The sequence below is a fragment of the Diabrotica undecimpunctata genome, chromosome 2 (assembly GCF_040954645.1).
Source record: "Diabrotica undecimpunctata isolate CICGRU chromosome 2, icDiaUnde3, whole genome shotgun sequence".
Classification (NCBI taxonomy): domain Eukaryota; kingdom Metazoa; phylum Arthropoda; class Insecta; order Coleoptera; family Chrysomelidae; genus Diabrotica; species Diabrotica undecimpunctata.
Genome location: NC_092804.1, coordinates 57,024,824 through 57,051,320, shown reverse-complemented (window position 1 = coordinate 57,051,320; position 26,497 = coordinate 57,024,824). Strand labels below are relative to the sequence as shown.

General features: G+C 31.2%; 1 protein-coding gene across 1 annotated transcript in view; it reads left to right on the top strand.

The window, feature by feature from the left end:
* The first annotated feature begins 886 nt into the window (after window positions 1–886).
* The window catches only part of LOC140434584 (neprilysin-11-like), a 72,847-nt gene continuing 47,236 nt past the window's right edge, over window positions 887–26,497 (top strand). The window contains exons 1-6 of the mRNA XM_072522953.1: window positions 887–1,094; window positions 10,490–10,651; window positions 16,152–16,441; window positions 18,720–18,986; window positions 24,364–24,471; window positions 25,682–25,941. Of these exons, the coding sequence (XP_072379054.1) occupies window positions 1,016–1,094; window positions 10,490–10,651; window positions 16,152–16,441; window positions 18,720–18,986; window positions 24,364–24,471; window positions 25,682–25,941 (1,166 nt within the window). The 5' untranslated portion in view covers window positions 887–1,015. The remainder of the gene's footprint in view (window positions 1,095–10,489; window positions 10,652–16,151; window positions 16,442–18,719; window positions 18,987–24,363; window positions 24,472–25,681; window positions 25,942–26,497) is intronic.

Below are 26,497 nucleotides of genomic sequence, written 5' to 3'. Positions count from 1 at the left end.
AAAATTCCTGATCATCCGAAGGGAATGTAGTGGTCATCGTGATGTCTTGTATTGTTTGTCTCCAAAGATCTTTGTTTTTGGTCATTTCTTTTAACTCACTTATAGGTCTTTTGGATATGTCTTTGCACAGACAATGCTTATTTTCCACTACATAATACTACATAATACTACTACTACATAATGATTTCTATAAGCAAAATTTTGTATTAGACATGGACTTATCCATATCTCCATATTATCAGATATATTTATGGAGGGTTTCGAACAAAACATTGTACAGAAACCAGACAAACAACACACAGTATATACATGATGTGTTCTTTATTTTTCCTCGCGGACCAGAAGCATTGAATAAATTTCTGATGAACATTGACAATAAAGGAGGATTTGACAAATTTACGATAAAAAAAAACAACAATCCACTTTCTTTTTTAGATGTATTAATCACAAAAGAGGATACAGGATATGTCGTTGTGCGTTGTGCCATACCATTATCTAAGGCTATTTAGGCAGGAATTACGGCTACGACTTGAAGTCCCTTTTCTTTAATCTTTCCTTCTATTAATAATTTTAGGAGTTCGTATTTATCATTTCTTAAGATGTGACCAACATATTCCAGCTTGCGTTTTTATGTTAAATAAAAAACTAAAAAACTGAATCTTATAAATACTTTTGTTACTCATATGTCAGCCGCTAAGTTTTTAAATAGTAACATCACTTGCAAAACTTTGTTTACGTGTACTGAAGTACTATAGATATGCTTTTATATCCCAAAATCAAAAATCAAAAAATACCGATAATATATATCTACTTTAAATTTTAGTTTAATATTTCAAATTGTAAGATATCAATAATGATAAGACTATTCAAACCTTTTTGTACTGCGCTTCTACAAGTCTCGCTTAAATCTTGATTATCTTATCGTATTCTATTGAAATCTCACATTGATTTTTTTATGCTATACATATATGTATTAAGACAATAAAAAGTATGTGGTGACTGTCTATATTACAATATGATGAAATTGCCCATAGTTTTATTGATTTTAACAATAGTGTCATCTTTAAAAGGATTTAACATAGATGCTAATGATGGTAAGTCTAAAATCTGTTGTATTTGTTTTACTTATAAACGATATGGAGAGTATCTACTTAGAATTCAATATGGTTTTCTATATCACTAACATAGGCAAGTTATTCCTTTGTATGGTACTGAAGCTATTCTCTTGTGGCCTTTTTTAAGTTATTTATAATCTTTAATCAGAGCCAAAATCAATTTCAGTTGAAAATACGTTTATTTTTTGATTCCCGAAGTAGAAATCGTAACGTCAAACAATTCTATTGTAATTTTTACTTTAATTAAATTAAATTAAAAAATTAAAATTAATAAATTAAATTAAAAAATTAAATTTAAAAAACCCAAAAGTATTCAAGTTCAGAACGTTTTTGGACTAATCAATCCGAACCAGACTAATTTTTAATTAAATATACCAATTACAACAGAAGTGTTTTACTTCTATGTTCGGATTATTCCTTTTTAATCTTTATTATTCTTTATACATCATTCATCATTTCTTATTTCGCATGTTTCTATCTCGTGTTTCCATCAATATTTATAAAGGGTGCCCCACGACGAGATTACACTATCTATATTGGAAACTACTTAAATGATATTTATGAAAATTAGCACATGTCACTTCCGGTCCTACCGGAAATGAACAGCAACTTTGTTTATTCATATTTTTTCAAAAAGTTTGACAGATAAAGACAAATTTTTCAAATACCTCATCTATTTACAAGTATAACATCTTGAAAACCTTTGCAAACAAAAAGTAGGTACCTTTACATCGAAATCGAATTTATAAACACAGGGCGTTCACAAATAAAAAAACGCCGTTTCTTTAAACTTCAAACTACAGTAAGTCAATAATTTTAGATAAAACACTCTGTATTTTATAATTTTAATAAAAAAAGGAATCAATTATCTTTCAGTATTGGGATTTTCTGTACCTAAAGTTAATACTTTTGGAGATAATTGTTGTTGTTTGTTTGGGTTTATATGACTGCGGACACTGAATCCATTTGCAAAAATCACGATTATAAATTTATATTCTCTTATAATTTATCATTGATTGAACATCCTGCAACACTGCATTACATCCAGCTCTAATACTTCTTCCATAGAATTACGTTTACCTTATTCCATTTTATAGTTTTATTTTATTAGCCATAACGAAAGGAAAAATACATTTCTATGTTGGAGATAATTGTAGATAATAATAAAGATAATATATTTATTGTTTTATTTTAGCAGGCCGTTATGAAGATGTCAAAATTGTCATAATTTTCGATTGATTAATGACGCTTCGGGATAAGCAGCGTAATAACCAAGAACATTAATAGTATGATCATTGTTATCAATAGACTTCGGCAAATATGCAAATAAAAATGTAGAAAATATGCGCATAAATATGCACGTGTTTACCCGAAAATATGCAAATATTTTACAAAATATCCATACAAATAAATAAAAAAATCGTAAAATAGTAACAATTTTATTTAAAAAAAAAGTGTACATAACTAAATATTTCCTACTATTCATTAAGATTTACATTTATTTTAAGTAACTACATCATTTTTAAGTATGAATAAACTTATTTAGAATTATGGTAACAATAAATGACCAAGTGGTGTTCAAAATTTTCTTCAAAAACTTGTGGCTTCTGTCTGAGTACATATATTTATATGTATATGGAAAAACTTCGTTCAACATCAACTGATGTAACGGGAGCATTTTTCAAACTAACCAAAACATTTGGTTCTAAATTAATTGTTTCCGAAATATTTCCAGCTAGAACACTGACTACTTCAGAAAGAATATGGTAACCTTTATTTTTTTCCATAGTAGCTTCAAATTTTTTTAAAATATCTTTTCCAACATTACCTCTAACGTTCCGACAACATGACGCAAATTCTTTTATTAATGCTGTACTTTCGAACAATGACAGTTTTGGTGATTCTAACTGAGTAATTGTTTTTTGAACAAAACTAAAATTTGATTTTATAAATGAAAGTTCTTGTTGAGGCAAGTTACTCTGAAAAGTATGTTTAGAATCCAAAAGAGATTGGGAACTTTCATCTGTTAACGTATCAATTATGTTCTTTATTTTAACCAAATGATCTGCATAAAAATTAGCTGCTTCTAACCATGTTCCCCATCGCGTTAAAATAGGTTGTGGTGGAAGAGGAATGTTAGGTAGCATTTCTTTATAAAGTTGAATTCTTATAGGAGATTTAAGAAATACTTTTTTGACACTGGATATCATGGTATTTACAAGAGGAAACTTTTTTCGTATTTCCTCTGCAACTCTGTTTAATCCATGCGCTACACAAGTAACATGTATTAAATCTGGGAAAAATATTTTTAAATTTTGTCCTGCTTTCACCATATAAGGAGCAGCATCCGATAAAATAAGCAGTAATTTATTAGAAGGAATAGTTGTCGGAAGAAAAAAAGTTGCTAATGTTTCTTGTATAAAACGCGAAATTGTTAAAGCATTTGTTTTCTCAAGTTGCTGGCATGAAATAAGATGAGATTTTGGTAAGGTATCTTCTTTAAGAACACCAATCAATAAATGAGCAATATACTTTCCTGAGGAATCAGTGGTTTCGTCTACAGATATGTAAAAATAATTATCTGCAATTTCTTCCTTAATATTAATTAACACCGACGAGTATAGCCCGTTCACATTATTTCTTCTTAGAGACTGATCACTTGGAACATTAAGTTTGTAATATTTTTTTAGAAACGAACTAAAATTTACATTTGCTAATTTTGAAAGCGGTATGTTTGCAGACACTAATGCGCGACACAAGTCTTCATTAAAAGTTTCTTGCTCATCTAATTTTTTTGAAGTAGATTGGAAACATTTAGCCATTGAAGTTTGATGTTTTCCTACTATTTTTCCTTTTTTTGCAATGTGTGAAGCAGTTCTCACATGTTGGTCTATCTGAAATTTCTTCTCACATGCTATCTACAAATAAAAATAAAAACCTTTATTTTAACCCAACCTTTAAAATATAAAAATATACAAGGTGTTTTTGGTTAATCAAATAACTGGTTTGGAAAAAAAAACACTCGCTAAGTGTTTTAAATGCAGTATTAATCCACAAATTAGTTTTTGTTACTAACCATTAGTACATCATATAACTTATTTTAAAATTCAACAAAAGTTTTTTTTTTGTTAATTCAATTACAATAAAAATAATTGTGTTTTAGAATAGCTGACTTCATAAAAAAAAGTAAAGGTGAAAAATTTTTCTAAATACACACCATTGTATTGTACCATGGACAATTTTTTCTCACTAAAGGAAGCTATTTTTCATTTAAAAACAACCTACGAGTACTAAATTTCAAGTAAATACGTTTATTGGTTTTAAAGTTATTGTTGTTATTAACTAAAAGAATTTAATTTTTTTTAATTTTAACACCCTGTATCTCGAAAAGTAAATAAGTTTGACCCCTCATTAACTATATCGTTTTGTTCAATTTTTCGAGAAGTATCTACAGTCAAACGTTGTAAGTGTCATTTGGAAACACCCTGTATGTATGAAATATTAGATATTTAATAGAAAATATTATAGAAAATATATTAGGGCCTGCGTAGCGCAAGCGGTAGGATGCTTGCCTCGCAAGCCGGTGGTCCGGAGTTCGAATCCTACCGCCGGCAAGAACATCTAGACATTTTAAAAATGTCTATAGGCCCCAGGTCGACTCAGCCTGAATAAAAATGAGTACCTTGGGTAAAACCAGGGGTAATAATAGACGGTTGAAGCGTAGCACTGGCCATGTTACCTTCCTTGTATACCGTAGGCCCTAGATATAGCAGACTACCCTGCTATACTCCCAAAGCCGCGACAGCGGTATAAAACGGGAGACTATTATATATTAGAAAATATTAGATACTTACAATTTTGCCACAGACTGAACAGTAGATTTTTCCCATATCCATAGACAGCTCTTTATAAGGTTTAATCCAAGTTAAAGCACTGGTTGTTTTAGGCATTATAAAATCACAATCTTCCTTTTTGTTACGCACAACGAGTGTTTACGCTTTGAATATCAAAACAAAAATGATTTACAAATCTGAGCATCAAATTAGAAATGTTTAGGTACCTAATTCAATAAACTGGGAGATTTTGGAAAATCCCTAAATTAGGAACAACACTATTAGCCGTTTACCTGCTGTTAAGATACAATCAATTGTAGATAGATTTGGGGATTAGATCATAAAATGCAAATGATTAGCGATTATCCAATAACTTAATGCCTCAGTGACCGAGACTTTCTAAGAATGTTGAGGGCTACTTAAATTGATCTTCTTTGAAATTGTAAATGTTTTGTACCTGTAGAGATTACGTACTTAGATCATTTCTTGATTAAAATGACTACAAAATTTTATACAAGAATTGAAATAAATTGGTATGTTTAAAAATTTTCAAATACAGTATAAAAATCTGAACTTTTATGCACTTTATGCAAACTTATATACAAATATGCCAAAATATGAAATATTTGCATAAAATTTGCACAATATGCAAAATATGCAATATGCATATTTGCCGAAGTCTAGTTATCAACAATAGGCTTCGCCTTTAAAAACAACCAAAATGTGTTGAATTTTTAAGTAATTTATCCATAGTATCACGGTGGTTCATGATCGATCTGGATATCTTTTAGCAAATAAAATACATATTCTAGTACTAATAATTCTAAATGAGCTATATATATATATCATCATCATCATGTGCAGCTTTATCAACCGTTTCCAATTACGGTGCAGCCTCCCTTATTTCAATGTTATTTTATGTTCTTATTATTATTCGACGATGTCTTAGTTATACGTTGTTCTAATAATTTGCGCTCATTTGCGCCCATATTTTTCTATCTTGTGCTATTCGAGACCACGTTGTTCCTGTTAATTTTCTAATATCATAATCCCATCTGAGATTTGGGCGCCCCTTTGGTCTCTTAGCGTTCCTGGGGTACCACATAGTTGTTCTAGTGGTCCATCTGTTATCTGTTCTTCTTGCCATATGTCCTGCCCATTGCCATTTCAGGGATTTTATTCTTTGGATTACATCAGTCACCTGGGTTTGCCTCCGTATCCATTCAATTCTTTTACGATCCCTCTTTGTTATCCCTAGCATACATCTTTCCATTGCTCTTTGAGTTACTTGGAGTTTCGACGTTATTTCTCTCTTTAAGATCCAAGTTTCACATCCATGTCAAGACGGGTAATATGCATTGATCAAATACTCTCTTCTTGAGGTATAGTGGCATTTTGGACTTGAAGACTATGGAATTTCGTCCGAATGCTGACCACGCTTGTTTTATTCGTCTGTTGATTTCCGGAAGTAGTGATCCCGATTTATGTATGAGCTGTCCCAGGTATATGTAGTCATCTACTACTTCTAGCGAGGTTTCATTAATTTATTTAAAAGAAAGCATTAAATTGATTTTACTTATTCATAGTTATTGGCACTTTTACACAGTGATATATATTATATATATATATATATATATATATATATATATATATATATATATATATATATATATATATATATATCACTGTGTAAAAGTGCCAATAACTATGAATAAGTAAAATCAATTTAATGCTTTCTTTTAAAATTATTTTTATTTTATTTTGCGTTAAATAAAGATACAACGAAGACGGTTTTCCGACACACGAATAATTGTCCATGCAAGAAACATTTAAACTCTAATAAGAGAGTAATTTCGCAAACTTCCAACATTTGGCTTTGCGATTTGTTTATTGTTTATTGTCGCAAAAGCCAAATGCTCGGGAAATTATAAATGTTTAACATAAAATGGTACGTTCGTTGGCATCATCACCATAGAATAAAACAATAACATTACTTACAACTTATTGTTAACATTAAATCCCAATTATCTCCAAAAATATTAACTTGTACTAAAGACAACTAATTTCTTTTTTTTTTTTCATTAAGATTATAAAATACAGGGTGTTTTATTTAAAATTATTGATAACTAAAAGTGGCATGTCTGTCAAAATATTTTCTGTAAGTTTGACACAACTTGTAATCTCTATAAACAAATTTTCATAAATATCGTTTAAGTAGTTTTTGATAAATAGTTCCTGTAAGCTCGTCGTGAAACACCCTGTATATATATATATATATATATATATATATATATATATATATATATATATATATATATATATATATATATATATGTCTTATTTTTCATTCAATCTTGAGAAATACGCTTTTTATAGTAAAAACTATCCTTTGTCTGATATTCCCATAAACGAATTAAAGTTACCTTATAAAAGGGCTCTGGTATTAACTTCGCGGAAAAATCAAGGGTAAAGAAATTTACCTATACTTTAAAACCGTAAATTGTCTGCACTGAGAAGCCGTTGAACTCCTTCTAATATTGTATTACCAACAACTTCTCCTATCTGGTCATTGAGTATCTTCAACGAAGGAAATTTCTTATATGAACTGATTCGTCTACCTATGTTGTGCAGCGGTCCTACAGCTTTTACTGTATGCTCTCTCCGATAAGGATCAATGGAATGAGTGACACCGAGCCGCTAGGTCCATTTTCTGAAATATTATCTGATTGCTTCTTGCTGGAGATTGTTTTTAAAATCAATCAACCTGGAGTATTATTCCAGGTTGCTTACTGACTCTGCTTTATGAAAATATCTGGATCAGCCTCAAGTTGTTCTTTATTGAAACAGAAAAGTTGATAGTCAATTCACTTGAAAAGAAGATTATTCAGTCAGTATTTTTATTCACTAATCTAGGTGGTAACTTTTTTTCCATTTTTTCGTCACTGATTATCAGAACAGGGAAATGATCTTAGTTCACGTCTTATTAAAGTATTATAGTTCACATCTTTTTAAAATAATTTGAAATTATATTACTAGTAGCTTAGTTACCAATTTAGTTGTTTACAAGATTTGAACAGTTCCTTTAGCTGTTATTAGTTGTAAACCACAATCTGTATATTTTGCGCTGTAATCGCCTGTAATAACAAACAAAATGCATCAATGTTTATTAAAATCGATTAACTAGATCTGAAGATTAACTGTCCTCTAGTTTTAAAAACGTAGTTTTTGTCAAAACTTGAATTTCCGCATCTATGTAGTTTTTTCGATTTTAATAAACCTTGATGTATTTTTTTTGCTTTGGTTTTCTTAAAACTAATTAACCACAATTTGACAAAAAAATAATAATAAAATTTTTGTGACTGAAAAATGTTGAAAATTATTTAGTATTAATGACTTAATGACCCTGTATAGTTCCATGAAGAAAAAAACTGTAAATATTAAGTAGTTTTCCGTCCTTCCGTCCAGGGACCGAGGCGTATAGGATGGGCCACCCTATATATATATATATATATATATATATATACATATATATATATATATATATATATATATATATATATATATATATATATATATATATATATATATATATATATGTATATATATATATATATATATATATATATGTATATATATTTGCGAGTGTGTGTGCAGGTATCATTAAATGTTTACAGATAAGTTTTTTGACCATATTATGATCTTAAAATATTTATTACTTTTTGTATTTTTTTGTCTCCAAAATATTATGAAGATTTACATTCTATACGGATTTATATAAATTGGATATATTACGCAGTATTTTTTTTTAAATGTGCGTTTTTCTGTAATTAGTGCTTAATTACAAAAATAATTAGAAAAATACAGAAATATTGTTTTGTTAATATCTTAAGGTAACACTGCAAATTAAATGGCAAACAGTAGTCGTTGTATATGAATGATTTATCAAATTATATCAAGTTAACAAATTACATTATAATTTAACTATATACACATACGTTATTAACACATGAACATTTATAATTATGTTAGTTTTATTCATTTTAGGACAACATAAGATCTAAATCTAATTTGATGAAATATAATCAAACAATAATTATATAAATTATATAAATATAAATATCTTTCTAGGAAAGATATTTTATAGTTTCAATAATTAACCATTAGTTTTGTTTGACGACTTAGTTAGGACCACATTTTGAGTTGGCATACTTTATAATTTTAACATACAACCGCTACCGAAACAAATTCCAAAATAAACGCCCCAAGCTGTTTTCAAAAGTTCTCTATGTTCGTAAAGTAAATCACTATTTTAAAACCTGCCAAATCAAATGACAAACCAGAGAACTTCAGACCTATATCTTTACTGAGCTGTACAGATAAACTTCTGGAAAAACTTATTTATAACAAATTCGCTGATAGAATCTTACAGAAATTAGTTGAGTAGCAAATTGGTTTTCGACCCAATCGGAGCTGTTGTGACTAGGTACTAGCAATAACGACTTATATCAATGCTGGCTTTCAGAATCACCTCAAAACATGCGTGGTGTTTATATATCATTTCCTATCAAAAAACTGCTCAATCAGATGCTGAGTGACAAAAGATTGCAAATTTTTATGGGTCACAAAATAAATAAAAAAAAACTAAACGACTAGAATAGACTCTACGACTAGACATATATTTATAGAAACCTCAGAAATCTTAACCGTCGGCTTAAAAAATCATGAAAAATGGAGACTATGTCCCAAATAATCAGTATTCTAAATACTTAGGAATTACTCTAGACCATAAACTTTTCTTAAAGAAATATCTAGAAAAAGTTCTGTCAAATTGAAAACGAGAAATAATATTATTTATAGGCTCTGTAGGACAACTTATATATCTCTAGCTGCTGATCTGTGATGATAAGTGATGGTACTAGTGTATGACTAAGGAACGTATACAGCACTATGGAATGACTTTATTGAAGAAACACCCATACGCTAAGATCTGTTCCAAACTTGGCATGCATATTCAGCAGTTGAAAAACAAAGTACCTGTGCCATTGTTCTTAAGACGCTAGGACAGGACATACTCCTATTTACTTCTCATTAAATTCCTGAATATGCTGTCCCTAGTTATTACTTCCCCTCTCGTTTAAATGCAGTGTTATCTGTAGGTAAAGGGCCGGTCCAAAGTCACTTCAAGATATTTAGGGTCTGTGTGTTCTAATGTATTGCCATTCTAAGCAATTTGGAGTGTTCGCTTAGATACATTTGCGCGATGGTGGAAGGTACAGACTTTGGTTTTAGAAGGATTAAATGTTACGTTTTAAAGCAGTTTCGACTTATTCTTCTACGTTTCGTCAAAACTTTTCCCTGCAGATACTGCAAGATCAGCGTAAAGGAAGTTCTTGGTTTCAGTTGGCGTGGATTGGTCATTTGTATATATGTATGTTTATGTGCTGTGTTTATTCACTATATATGTCATCCACACTTACAGCTAAATAAAACCTATTTTAAGAATTTTGTGAGTTTATATTTTTTCTCATTATTTGATTTTAGAATTTCCAGGATACAATTACATGAATCTAAGTTCAGATCCATGTGAAGACTTTTTTGAATACACCTGCGGAAATTTTAAAAAAATATATCCACTAAATGAAGGAGTATCAACCATTGACCAATTTACACTATTAGAGGAAAAACTCACAAAAACTGCAAGATGTAAGTATTTTAGAAAATTTTAAACATTTGTAACTATGATTTCCACCGCAGTTTTTACAACACTTTTTCCCTTTACAATGTTGTGTCATTTGTCCATACCTTAAGCACTTCTGACACTGTATAACGGGATATATGTACGGTTCCATCGAAAAAATACAACTATTGACTATGACATCCTTTGGTAAAGAAGAGCCGATGAATGTTATACATACAAGTCTATCTACTTGTATAGTCTTATTTGTTTCTGTAATAATTCTAAGCTTTAGTCATTTTAGTTCTTTAATACTACTATCTGAATTCTCAGATTTAAGTTTTTCTAATAGATATGCTTCGCTAAACACTTTATCAACTGATCTAACTAAAATACGGCGTTCCACAAAAAACTGTGGGACATAGGCAATTAAATTGTTGGCTTCGAAAAAGTCGTTACTTACAAAATTATTAGCAGATAAAGTATTATCCAAAATTATTTTAATTTTATTTCTTCTTCTTTTTCTTGATGTGCCTATCCGTTACGAATGTTAGGAATCATCATGGCAATCTTTATCTTATCTGCAGCAGCGCGGAAAAGCTGCACAGATATTGTATTGAACTAGATTCTGAGATTCTTTAACCAAGATGTTCTTCTTCTTCCTGGACCTCGGTTTTCAAATATTTTTCCTTGCAGGATGGCTTGAAGGAGAGCATATCTGGATTCATTTCGCATATGTCCGAAGAATTGTAACTTTCGAGATTTTATGGTGGTCAGTACCTCTCGGTTTTTATTCATTCTTCTGAGGACTTCCTCATTTGTGACTCGGTCAGTCCATGGGATCTTAAGTATTCTCCGATATAGCCACATCTCAAATGCTTCTAGTTTTCTACCCACATCTTGGTTCAAGGTCCACGATTCAACACCATAAAAAAGGACAGAAAAGACGTAGGATTGCAGCATTCTTACATTTGTATCAAGAGAGAGGTTGTGACTCTTAAAGAAGGCTCCCAGCCGATTAAAGTTTGATCTAGCTTTTCCGATGCGTGCTCTAATTTCCTGATTATTGGTCCATTCTTCATTTATTATGGTGCCGAGGTAGTTGTAGTGTGTCACTCTTTCTACAGCAGATTGGTTGACGTAGAGTTGACCTTCTGTTATCCTTTTATTGCTTATTATCATAAGTTTTGTCTTCTTAACGTTTATATTGAGTCCATATTGTTAACTTTAATACGTGATTTTGTTCATAAGAACTTGTAGGTCTTCCAAGTTGTACGCAAATACGATGGTCTTATCTGCATATCTGATGATGTTTAGCAGGTAACTGTTTAGTAGAATACCTTTTTCAGTTTCGTGCAAAACTTCAATAAATATTATTTCAGAGTACAGATTAAAGATTAGAGGAGACAAAATACAGCCTTACCTCAATCTACGCATGATTTTCACACAGTCAGTGAGTTCATCTTCAACTCTAAGATTTGCTGTCTGATTCCAGTAAAGATTTCTAATTATTTTCAGATCTTGGTTGTTAATTCCTGTTTCTTTTAGTATTTTCATCATCTTGGCGTGCTGTACTCGATCAAACGCTTTCTCGTAATCAACCAGACATGCTTATATGTCGCAGTTGACGTCTCTGCATGTCTGTAATAAGACTTGTACAGATAACAAAGCCTCTCTACTACCAACAGCATTTGTGAACCCGAACTGGTTGGGGGAAATTTGACTTTCACACAGCTTGTAGATTCTCTTATGAATTATCTTTAGGAACAATTTTAGGAAATGACTCATGTGGCTTTTAGTACGGTAATCTTCGCATTTTTTGGCTCCTGTTTTTCTTGGAAATCCAATAAACTAAGATTTCAGCCACTCTCTGTTGGTATTTCTCCAGAGTTGTATATGTTGTTGAATATCTTTGTGATTATTGCTCACCAACTCTAATTGGAGTAATTTACCAACATTTTTGTTGGTAAATTCTACGTAAACAATAAATGGGCTGGTTTCGCTTAAGCGATAACGAATGTTTTTGTCATAATGTTTTTTCTCAGAACTAGGAATATCTTTATTATAATTATCTTTAATTGAAACGGACTCACCAGGAATATCCATCATTGTCCCATGCGGATCATTAATTTCCTTTCTAACAGACATATCACTATATATAATATATTGTCACCAATACACAGCTATAAAATACGTCTACTCTGTTTCAAGGCTTAGACGAAACTCCTTCAGTAAGTTCATGTCTGGTTTTGGTACTCCGGAAGTTTTTTGTAATGTGCAAAAACATTGTGTTAGTCGATTTGCTTATTATCAAGACACCGGTATTTGAGCATATAATTTAGCTAAAGAGTATTATGTAATAATTAATTTAATATTGAAGTTTGTCTATTGAACAATTATTCACTAATTAAATTCAAATACTTTTTATCTTCTCTGTATAAGCATGAGTCATTTAGGTATAATACTACTTAATAAATTATTAAAAGACCTTTCAAATGAGGTATTACAAGTCCCATTTCAAATAAAAAAATTAAAGGTCAAAGATCAAAATTACCGTGTCAAAACTGGCGACGTCATCATTTTCACAAAGTATTAAAAAAATCGACCTATTTCAGGATTTATATATATATATTATATACTTTTCGTATAAGTAAACTTTTCGGGTTTTATTAAAAAATTCGACAAAATCTGGAATCTAAAAACAATCATTGTTGAACTTAACTTGAAAAATTACAGATCAAATCATTACATTTCTATAATTTGATAACTACAGATTTGAATATTGCATAATAATTTTTGAAAACCCAAAACAAGCCTTTTGATCTTATAAAAAAAAAATGCAACAGGAAATACTACAAAATATTTACGAACTTTCTTCAAATTGTAGTTTTTGACGTTTAGACAATCTCCGCTTCGCAATCCATGCTATTGTATTCGAATTGTATTCGAAAAAGAGAAAGAACATATCGATCAGTATCTTTTATTATGCATTTTTTAACAACAATTTATACAAGGTGTCTCATGTAACAGGGGCCGATACCACCTTTCTTATTTTAAACACAATAACCTGTATATTAATAATGTATATTAATAACATTCTAAGCACATTTCATGTGCAATGTTCCATACCTATCTTTTTAACTCTTTCCGAAATATTATGTGTATTCAAATTCATTGGAAAAATTTGCGTTAACCTTAACTTGGCATACTTAACAATTAATAAGTAATTATGTTGATAATGTCAAAAAAAAAGGGAAACTTAATGTTAATGTAGAGGATATTCAAAATATCTGCCGCGGTGGCCTCTATAATATTATATGAGGACATCAGAAAGGCAATCTGGATATATACGTTCAGTCTAGAACATGCTGGTTTCTCCTCTTCGAATTGAGTATGTATATTACGACATACAAACAAAATAAGCAAATATACTATAGTGAAATATATATAATTATAATATTATAATAATATATAAATATATATATATATATATATATATATATATATACAAGAAGAAAATATAATATAATACATTCAATTCTAACTCATCAAGTTCTACAAAATTAACATATACGACGTAATCCGACTACAACAAATATTTCTTTAAGTTGAGATTAATTACAAAGGTGAATATACAAAACCACAATAATATAAACAGGCAAAAATATGCATTGATAATAACAATCGGTAAAACGCACAAGGAGTAATAACCGACGCAGGCTGTGAATAAATTATCCGGATTTAGGTACCCATATTCCGGTGAAAATCATTAAAACACAATAATAACAAATGGATTTAAGCCATTGCCAGTTGATTGCTATATGCACTAACAACGTAAAACCATAATGCAAGCAATATGTAATTATTTTTATACACTCGGTGAAAAATCGAAATACATACATATAATTATACAGTAAATTATTAATAACAGTTCAAATAATCAATAATGGAATAAATCAACCTTGTTAATAAAGGCATGTACAATGCAATCAGCGATAAATATACGAATAATAATAAAATCAATACAATTATTAAAAGAAACAGATCAATATAGCATCAGTATATCATTATTCATAGGTTACAATGATAATGTTAATACAAATACCTATGCTAATAATAATGATGTTAATACAAATATTAATAATAGCAAACACAACATGCAGAAAGCTGTACTCCCCGCGACGCGACGTCCAGATGTGTATGAAAATTTTTGGGAGATACTCCAGCATACCAAGTCACCTAGGGCTCGATAACAAGGAAAGGGTCCCACTAGAGCTCAATCCTTTTTATACCATAGGTATCTGGGATGAGTGAATTTTCCGCTTAAAGGGGGTGTGAGTCGTTTGGCTAAATCTTCAAACACAATAGAGTTTAAAACTAACACAATATGGAAAATAGTGCAGAAAAAAACAATAGGAAGTAAACTTCCAACGAATAATTGTATACCAATGAAACAAACAATTTTACATAAGGAAACTTACTTGTTTTTCAGCAAATGTAAATTGGCAACAAAAAGTATAATTAAGTCTTGATTTTTGTACTTCAGGAAATGGTAGTGGAAGCTACCGCCAGCAAAGTGCACAACTTCCTTTTCAGACAGATAGGAACAAGGTGTCGATTCCTGGGGATATGTTCTAAATCTAAGTGGCTATTAGCACCAATGTTGCTTTAATCCTTAAATCCGGTGGTGAATTCTTCTCCTGCGATTCATTCGTACCTTCCGAATTTAAATGGGGTTGCCAGTACGACGTAGAAATAATTTCCATTTAATATTTAATATAATAGGCCAGCGTCTTCTTAGGTCAGTTAAGTCAGGGGATTAAATTTTGTATACAATAATTTTGACATAATCCCATAGAAAGAAATCATATAAAATCTCCCTTTCCACCGATTTGGAAAGATACGGCTGAGGTACTGCTAGACATTGATTCGGTAATGGGGCGGTGTTCCACCTTCCGGAGACCATATCGTATTTGCTATAATTTATGGTTAGCTGGATTTGGTTATTTTGGAGCAGTACTAAATAATTATCGTCATTCAAAGTGCTATCAATAAAAAAGGTGTCTATAATATGATCTCCAACAATTTCTGCCAAAACGTTAACCTTTTTGGGATATTGCGGACCAATATCTTTATTTTTATTGGCTGTTAAATTTTCAATGTTTTTAAATATTATTTTCCTTTTTACGTTCTCTAATTCAACTTTCATAGAAGATTTTGACTTGTGATGAGCTTGCGTTTAATATTGGCTAGTTCTTGTCTTAATTCATCAGGATCTTCTGGAATTCATGAGATTTTAAAACTTGATATTTCATAAAATTTATCTTTAACCTACCTCACGTTATTAGATGTATAAGTAATAAACATGATTTTATGGTCAACCGATAATTAATCTGCAAATAATAAATCTGGGACAATTCTGTAATCTATTTGATTTTGAATAAAATATAAAAATATTTAACATTATGCCCAATATTTTTGTTTTTAATTTTATATATTATTTCTTGACAAATTATACACATGATTTAGTAATCCTCTCAGAGCCTGAACGTGACGACGATCCAATAGCTTTGAAAAAAGCAAAATCTGCTTACAGTGCATGTATAGATGAAGAGTATCTAGCACAAAGGAAAAACCCCGAAAAAATAATTGTAGCCGATGAACAAGGGTTTCCGTTAACACAGCTACCATGTCAACAACAAGCCACAAACTATAGTTTTCTAAATATTGCTGATGCTGTAAGCAAGTATGGTATCCCGATGCTGTTTAACGTTATAACTACTGGAAATCCTGGAAATGCTTCCAATAATATACTTTATGTAAGTAAATTTTGTTTTTTTTGTCTTCTTTTTGTTTAGACAGACGTAAATATTCGAGAATTTTAAGGATATCAGGTTTAAGTAAATGAATACTAAAAAGTATAGATTTTTAAATTAAAATTCTACCTATTGGAATTCTACTTATTGGAAAATATTTTTTTTTCATTTTATAATAAAATAATCAAGTCAAAAAAAAACAAATGTTTTTAATTCATCATAGAAGGCAGTAGAGCACATTATAACGTTTTAAAATCCCCTCTTGTCTCTGGCAAGTGTATTATTCGTATAGTCGTAAGACCACTAAGACCACTAAGGGCCAGAATGAATGAGCATAAAATATACGTTAAAAACAGAGTCGTCGACGAACCACGGATATGCAAACATGTCTGGAACAACACTGAGTACAATAGAATGAAAAGTCAACTAAGCAGCTCTCACCCTATTTATTTGTGTTAGATTACATTTCCACACTTTACCCAAAACATATACAAAAACACACAAAATAGTCAGAATTTGATATTCCGTGGGTAAAAAACATCACCTTCATATTTTACCACATGTATCCTATTGCCTACAAGATCGAGGCTAAGTAAGTTAAATTTTGAAAAACATAACCTATAAACCAGAACTTGTTGGTTATACATTTTGGCAGACTTTTTTAAAATCTTTTTAAAAACGATTTTCGGAGTGGAAATCGAAAAGTCAAAGATTAGTTAGTTGATAATGCAATTTTCATTACAATCAATTGTAACTATATCCCATATAAACATAATATTAAATTTTTTTGTGTGTGAAAGTGGAAATCTTCTAAAGACCGTACAAGGCGAGTCGTACCTGGTGTGTATTGGATTCAGAGTAGACGGAGTACATCCATACGCAATTCCTCTTTTGGGAGTCTTGCCTTCGGATGCGTCCATGGTATAATGCCTATCAACCACGCAACTAAAACCACTCTCAGGTTACGTGCGTGGCAAGTGTTTCCAGACCGTTTTCTCGCTCGCGCAGCTCACCTTTGCTCCGTTGCTTATGCAACTTTTCTTTACCCCTGTTGTCTCTTTCTCTCTCTAAAATATCTTTTCTTTTAACGATTTTGGTCATAGCCTTCAGCACTTCATTAAACTCGTTTAAAGTTCAATTTTGTTTAAACTTCCTCTTTCTTACTACGGCCATAAAAGTGTGTGCGCCTAAGATACTCACTTTTGTATATAGCTCCGATTTTTCGTTATTGACCTTACTGCATTTGAACATATAGTTTGCTGTTGTGTCGCTTATTCCGCAGTCCACACAGCTAGCATCTATTAGCTTACATATTCTCTTAAGGTATGCTCTAAATGACCCGAGTCCCGCAAGGAATTACGTGAATAAGTAGTTCGTGCCTTTATATTCGAACTCCACCCACTCCTCCACAACTGGGATTAGAGTCTTTGTGCATGAAACCCTTCGCTCATTTACCCAGTCTTCCTGCCATTTTGTGATGGTTTTTATTCTTTCTTCTGCCTTTTTTCGATTATTCTTGCCGTATGTCTTCACCCTCTCTTTTACCTGCAGGTGTATCGGTGGTACTCTAGCTAGAGCTACCGTCGAAATCGTTCTATAGGCACATACGACCCTTAATAGGGCTTCTCTTTGGGCCTTCTCTAAAATTGGTTTTTACTTTTGTTTGATAGTTACTTGATGCCACATTGGTGCCGCATGTATAATTGTGGAATACACCACTTCCATCAGAATCCTTTTTTTTTCCCGTACCTGGGTCTTCTATATTTGTCATATGCTAATGCTGTTGCTCTCTATTCAGCCTTGTTTGCAGCATATTTGACAGGTTCGCCAAATATCTGTTTACTGTTCAGAATTACTCCTAGATATTTATCTTTTTTTAGCGGCATTATTTTTTCTTGTAGACGACCAGGTCATCCGCATAAGCTATACATAAGCATAAGCTATACCCTTAGTCTTCCTTCAGTATATTATTATAAAACATGTTCTAGAGCAAGGGTCCTAGGATCAAGCCCTGTGACACTCCTGTCGATGTCCCTTCGCTATGTTGATCTGTCTACTTAAGAAGTTGTCCTTCACTATGTTTTGTTTCCCTCCGTATATTCAAGCTCCAACTCATTCATTGGTAGTAGTAGACTATTTACACCGGCAATTTACACATTTAGTTAATTTAATATGTAATATGATCAATAGCTGAATCAAAACTAAAAATATAATATAAAAGTTGTGTCGGCAATGACGTATGTCAACTACATCTAATTTTAATATCAAACTTTTTTTTTAGTTATCTATGTTAGATGCTCAAAGTTTGACCCCTGTACAAATTCGGCACAACCATGGCACATCATACGAAAAACTAATCGAGGAAGGTTTCGTATGTGTAGGTACATCTGAGAGTAAAAGTTCACAAGTTTTAAAACCATTTGACATTTTCCTTAGACAAATGTCATTAAAGATGAGGAATGCCACTGAAAGTTTTCTAACTGATAGTCAGGTTTTTACTAACTTGGAAGCTGTCGTCCAGGTTACAAGGGCTGTGTTTACTGGCGGTGTAAGTAATAAAATCTATGTACATATAAAACATACAGTTTTATACGCCATTATAAGCACGGAGATTTTAAAAATAAATTTAAGCTTAGATGTTAGCTTCAAACTCTTAACACATTTTTTATTTCCTTTTTTTTATATTTGTCAGATACAATACAAAAGAAAATTCCATGTATAATTTAAATCATTTGTCTTAAAAACATTAAAACTGAAAGTTTGTGTGAATTGTTTTTTTTTATATTGATATTGTAAGTAAGTACCTACAAACAAATCAAAAGTTTTAAATGGATGTTAATGAAATAAGTTGTTTACCCACAATCCGTAATAGGTCTTATTAAAGTTAAAAAAAGAATGGGCTACCTGTTTCGCTATTTACAAACTTTTACAGCATCTTCAGGGCCCCAAGAAGCTAACAGTACAGTACAGTAGTACAGAGAATAATAGACAGTCAACAATGACAACAAACACATAAAATAAAATAGAAGTATGTATGAAAATGACTTATAGAGTTAACACCAGAGCGAAGCTGGTCCAAAATATCTTAAAATCTAATTTAAATTTAAAACACACGTACATACTTCTCTTTTATTTTATCTGTTTGATGTCATAAAGAACATTTGGACTATTGATTAAGTCCTCTGTACTACTCAAATAATTGTTTGGTGTGTCACATGCACATTCATTTATACACACTATGTATTTTAGCTGAAGTTTCTTGAGGAGCTAAAAATGATCTAAAAGTTTGTAAACAGGCGAAACTGGTAGCCCATTGTTTTTTCAACTTTAATAAAACCTATCACATATTGTGAGTAAAAGACTTATTTATTTTCCCAACGTTCATGAATATGTGCTCACACCAGCAACCTTTCATTATTTAAAAAGTTTTAAATTTAGGTTGTTGTGTCCTAACTACAAGAATGGGAAAAATTCTGTTACAATAAATTTTACATAAGGTTATAATTTGCAATAAAGGGAAAACAAATTAACTGTTGAGATACAAATCTGATTCTTCTAGGAAATCCTGTACATTCTGAAAAAATTCTGGTTGGCTGAGGATCGCATTCGTACAACCTTATTTACGTACCATATTCTTTTCGCACTTGCTCGTACTCGATACACTGTGTAAGAGTATGTTGAACTGTTAATAGTTCACTGCACTTTCTAAAGTCAGGTGATTCCTCCGCAGCCATTAGGTGTCCATGGGTCAGCAGCGTGTGTCCAATTCTTAGCCTGCGGACGATACATTTGTGTCCTCTACTTAAATAGGATAGCTGAAAGGTTTCAATGGTAGGTTGTACTTTACGTAGTTTCGAGGTAGATCGGCTCCATTGGTGGAGTGGTGTTGGATCACTCCTGAGAAGTGGTTTTAGGTCTGATGCTAGTTAAACAGTTTTGACATCTTAATTGGTGATAATTGCTTTCTCTACAGCATTGTCAGCGGTCTCATTGTCTAATGCCAACGTGAGAAGTAATCCAAATGAATTTTATGTTTGTTCCAGAGGAAGTGAAACGGCTTGTTACTTCATGTATGGCATGAGCTAATAGATGTTCGGAATACTTATATATTTTTAATTGGGTTGATAAAGTTCATCTAGCTTGTACATAATGCAATGTTCTTAGCTTTAGTTTCGTTAGATAAACAGTTTATTAGTTGTAGGATGGAAGTGGATGGTGGATGGTAGAAAGACAAAAGTTTTGGATAATACTGATAACAACTACTATCTTACTTTTGGATGCATATGTGAAGGGGTTCTCGTCATATGAAATTCTGTTGACCAACTCTAGGAAACATTGTCTGAAGATTTGGCTGTTGCGTTTTTTTTGTGGTACTTGTTGAACGAAATGTTAATTTTTGGACTGTACTGTCCAAGAAGAGGTTGACGATAGTAAATGAGCATCTGTTACGGAAAGATCAATCGAAGGGGAAATAAAACTTGAGTTAATGTCTGATATTTATTGCTAGGCTCACAATTATGGGGTTTGTGAATTAATTAAAATGCAAGGTTATTCCGATTTGAAGTTACCCTAGCAAAATATGTTATAAGCAGTTATCTGTGAAACCGAAGGAGAAATTCACCTGTCTCCACAGCGAAGCCTTTCTTCAGGACTGGATCTAAAGGTTCCGAGGCATATTTGTAATGCTATATAAAGTTTTATAATTACTGAAAATATCAATTACACAATAAGTGATTACACCGATTGCAAACGCTTTTTAAAATTTTGAATTTAAAATACTCCTGATTTTACTGTTTTTTTGGGGCACACATCGAACCTTTTTCTTGTTGTTTACACTGAAGGAGCAGTTTGCTGGTTAGCTTTCGTATTTGTTAGGCCTAATTTTCTCAGCTTTTGACCCAAGTTGGTTAGAAAGTGTCTTTCTTTTTTCGTGAGTATATTAAATTAATACCTCGGAAGGGCTGGGAATAACACAAAGTTTGATAATATACGGCATCTACTTAGTCCAATAGAAGACGGCAAAAAGGGATGCGCTGGCAGTCGATAATGACAACTTTGCATTTTAAATGTAAAGTGTCATTTTTTTATATTGTAATGTTAAGTTTCATTATTTGATGGACACAATGTCAATGATTGAAATTGTCACAAGAACGATTTCAACGCAGAAAACAGGAACAATAGTAATCAGTAAAGAACCAATAAGATGTAAACTGGAGGTGAATGAAGTTAGTATTAAACAAGTAATGGAAGTAAAGTTCCTAGGGATTATATTGCCCAGCTATGGAGGCGTAGAAAAAAAAGTAAGAGATCAAGTAAAAAAAATAAATCGATTGGCAGGAATAAGGAGTGGCGAGATCACAGCAAAATATATTGTCTTCTTCTTCTTTCTTTTTCTCAAGTACCGTCTTTTATAACAAGTTATCATTACGGCTATCTTTATATTTGATCCTGCTGCTCTAGACAGCTCAACAGAGTTACAATTGTACCATTGTCTCAAATTGTTCTGCCATGCTTCTTCTGCTGAGTATATTTTAATGTATAATGATCTGCAGCAATGTGTATCCCTTACCTCTCATGACATGACCCAGATACTGAAATTTCCTTATTTAAATTGTACTTAATCTCATTTTCCTTGTTCATTGTTTTTAAAACGTCGTTGTTCGTAACCTTGTCGACCCAACTTATTTTTAAAATTCTTCTATAAACCCACATCTCAAACGCTTCTATTCTGTTACTTATATTCTTTTTAAGCGTCCAAGCCCCCATTCCATATAATAAATGCTGTAAAGCATTTTTCTCATATTATTGAATGTTGATCGGGATTTTCCTATACGTAATTTAATCTCCTATTTGTAATCATTGTTTTCAGTGACAATTGTTCTTAAGTATGTATATCTGTCCACCTTTTGAACAAGTTGATAATGCTTCAGTAATGGTACTCTTAGTTGCAGACTCAGATCATTGCTGCAAAGTACTTTTCTCATATTATTAAATGTTGATTGGAATTTTCCTATACGTGAATTTATCTCCTGTTTATAATCGTTGTTTTCGGTTACGATTGTTTACAAGTATGTATATTAGTTACCTTTTAAATGAGTTCGTCCCTAATCCATCACGTCTCTTGTTGTTGTGCCTTTTCCAGTGGTCATGAATTTCGTCTTTTTGATATTAAAAGTAAGTCTGGTCTCTTCGCTACTATCTATAACGTTATTAATCAGAACCTGCAATTCTTCAGCTGACTCTGCGATTACTAACGTATAGCCGGCGTATCTGATCTTATTCACAGGTTCTCCGTTGACCTTAATTTTAATTGATGTTTTCTTTAGCGCTTTCTGAACTATCTCTTCTAAATATAGAATAAAAAGCAGCGGAGAAAGTATGCATCCTTGCCTTATCCCTTGTTGTATTTCTATTTCTTCTGATAGCTCGTTGCTAACCTTTACAGCTGCAACTTGATTAAAGTAAAGTTTTAATATTATTCTATATCATATCTAGATGATTTTTTCTTATACTGGGTCCAGTTTCTCTACTATTACATAGTTCTATATTTTGTTTGCTTTTCGTCTTTAAATAAAGTAAATAAATAATTGTATGTATTGTTTACATGTTTCTATTCCTCATTAGTCATTGTACTGGCCAGATGCCAGTCGTTCAGTGAGGGTATGATTGTTTCTTCCGTCCACTTTGGTGCTGTTGAGGCGCTAGGACCGGGAAAATGTGTTTTCCCCGTCCTAGCGCCCGTTTCTGCCTTTTAAGGGGTTCCAGTTCAGTGTACCATAAAGAGCTGTTTTTGCGACTTTCCTGGACCATCCTTATTGGACAGGATTTTTTATAAGCATGGCTTATTTTGTTTTAGATAGATATCGTTTACCTTTCATATTCTGTATTAGTTCTTGAGTTGAAGCCTTTTTAAGAGTCGGTTATAGAATTCTAAATCCGTTCTTATAGGGTCGCGAGATTTGATAAGACTTTTTTTTCAAGACTAATAGTATAGGCTAGCCAGCGATGGTCAGACATAGAGACGTCCTCCGATACCTGCCAGTTCTAAATTTTATTCGATATTTCAGCTATTGCTAGCGTGATATCTATGACTGTTTGGCTACGAACATTAATAAAGGTAGGTTCGGCGCCTCTATTTAAAATATAAAAATATTTTTTAATATTGTAGTCATAAAGAGACTTACCTCGAGCGTTGTGATCTCTGCTGCCCTACCTAGATGGTGAGAGTTTAAATCGCAGCCGAGAATAAGTTCTACCTTCTGTCTGAGACAATGATCTACCAAATCTTCCATTCAAATAAATGTCCCAAAAAAATTCAAATTTCGCTGTAGACTTTATGATGTATTTTTAAGATGCCTTTATGAAACGCCGAGATTAAGTAATTAAGGATTGGGATAAAATGTGCTGACCAAATTTGAATTTGCTACAACGTATCGTAAATACGTCTGTTGTTACAGAGGACCGCAAATTACAAATTAAAATGTACGGAGAGCTATTAAAATGTTATAAACCGATATCATTTTGATTCTTTTATTACTAAATGGCGTATTTGATTGGCACCTGGTATAATTAGTATATCATGTTTCTGTATTTGCCCTAAAAGATGTAGATTGATTATATGGTACAAAAAAATCAGACTGCACCAAATTTTCGTTTATGCTATAATAGGGCATAACGCAGGTTCTTAGTCACTAAGAGTCAAGTTAATACTTTTGGTAAGAAAAAATATATTTACAATCTTAAGAATGAAAAAACATTGAAAACGTATTTAAAATATTTTTTTCTACTGCGTTGTGACTAGAAGTATTACATTAACAAGTTTGTAGGGAAAATTTGTTGGGGCATTACTTTATAGAATTATATTTTTAAATATTTAAAGAAAATATTTGAGTATGATAATTTTAAATGTTTATAAAACCTTTTAGTATGTGGACAATGCTACTATATCACCTATACTGGGAGATGACGTATATTCAGTAACGTTGGAGGATATAAATACTTGGACTACACAACAATTTAATGATACCGTTAAAGTAAGTTTAATTGTTAATATTTTACACTAAACAAGATACTAGATTGGAAATAATAATTATTATTATTCTGGATATTGTCCTTTAATATCCTTCTTGTAACAATACTGCCTGTTAGGTGACAAAGTATATATATATATATATATATATATATATATATATATATATTTATATATATATATATATATATATATATATATATATTTATATATATATATGTATATATATATATATATATATATGTATATGTATATATATATATATATATATATATATATATATATATATTTTAATAATAATTTTCAGTAATTAAAAAAAGATATTATTCCCTTGCTTTTTCTTAGATACATCTAAATAAGATATATAATAATAATAAATGAACAATATAACATTTAAAACAAAAAAAATTTTGATTAAGAAAAATCTTAAATAATAATTTACCCTAAACTGGGAATTGACTTCATTTTGTTACACCAATGAACCTTAATGACATTATAAGGAATCACAAGAACTACTTTGACTTGTCAGCGCATGCGTTCTGGTAAAACAGAACATCACATGTGAACTTTCCAACAATCAGAAAATTTATTTATTGCCGACAACTCAAAGAATTAAGTATTTTCTTTTAATTGTAGTTGCATTGGTTTTTTCGGTCAGCCGTGGGTACACCTTTACTTTTCTAGTACATAGCTACCATACATTTCCAACGATAACTTTTTTCACATAGTAACAAAAAAAACCACTATGTTATTACTAGTTAAGTTTTTTTGTTTTAACATCCTAACTATACAATTCTAAGTTACGGTAAGATCTCCAGTGTGTTTAAATAGATAATATATGGTACCTAATTATAATTTCTTCTCTTTCAGCCCTGAAGAAGCCAAATTAATTATCTTTGTCGAAAACGTTTGGCGAAACATTTGATACTCATTAGAGTCTTTCTTGCAGCTTTCCCCAATATATAAGAGTTTACTATATGTATACATATATACATACATATATATATATATATATATATATATATATATATATATATATATATATATGTATGTATATATATATATATATATATATATATATATATATATATATATATATTACATACGCTCTGAGGAGACCTAAAGAGGTCGAAATACGTATAAGCGGCTTGTCGCTGCCCTGTATCGAAAAAAAAAATCTAATACTTTATTTTTTTTTTATTTTTTTTTTCTAGCTAAATTGGATTGAATTCTTCCAACACTACTTTGCAAACGCGGGTGTAGATATAACAGCAACCACAAGGCTGCTGAATTATTCAGGGTTGGAAAAACTTTTATACGGCATATTGAATATGGTAAAATCAACTGAAGATCATGTGATTAAAAGTTATGTAATGATGCGACTTTTTACACATTTGGCACTTGACAGTGATGCAGACTCAAGAGAGTTCATAGAGAATTATTTTGCTGAAAAAAATGTTGAAATTTACTCTAGGTAAGAAAAACTATTTTAGAATATAAATAATATTAATGAAAAACTACATTTGTTTATAGTCCATGTTGTGAGACCGCTCCGTAGGAAAAATGTTTCTGATTCATTTTCTTTGTGGATTCTTATTCAAAAATATCCCCTTTAAACAAATCTGAAGAAGAAGAAGAAGAAGAGGATAAAGATAAAGAAGAAGGATCAGAAATTTTTGGGCAGAAATTGTTTAAACAATCTTTTAAACAAATTTCAAAAATTACTTTCTGGCCCTGGAAAATTTTTTTGGTTTTTTGTGTCATTTTAAACAAACAAGGTCTCCTGTCATTTTTCTCTAAAGTTAACATTTTTCGAGTTTTTGAGTTCTGAAAAATGTGAAAATACGAAATCTTTGAGGTTGCGAAATGTCTAAATTAAAGTTTAAACATTCAGTTTCAAGAGCAAATTGAAGAGCAATCGGAGCTTATTTCAATTTAGACCGTTATTTTTTAATTGTTAATTATGCGCGTCCACTCGATTTATAAGCCGCTGCGGCGGTGGTGCGTTATACTATATGGTATGTCTCTGT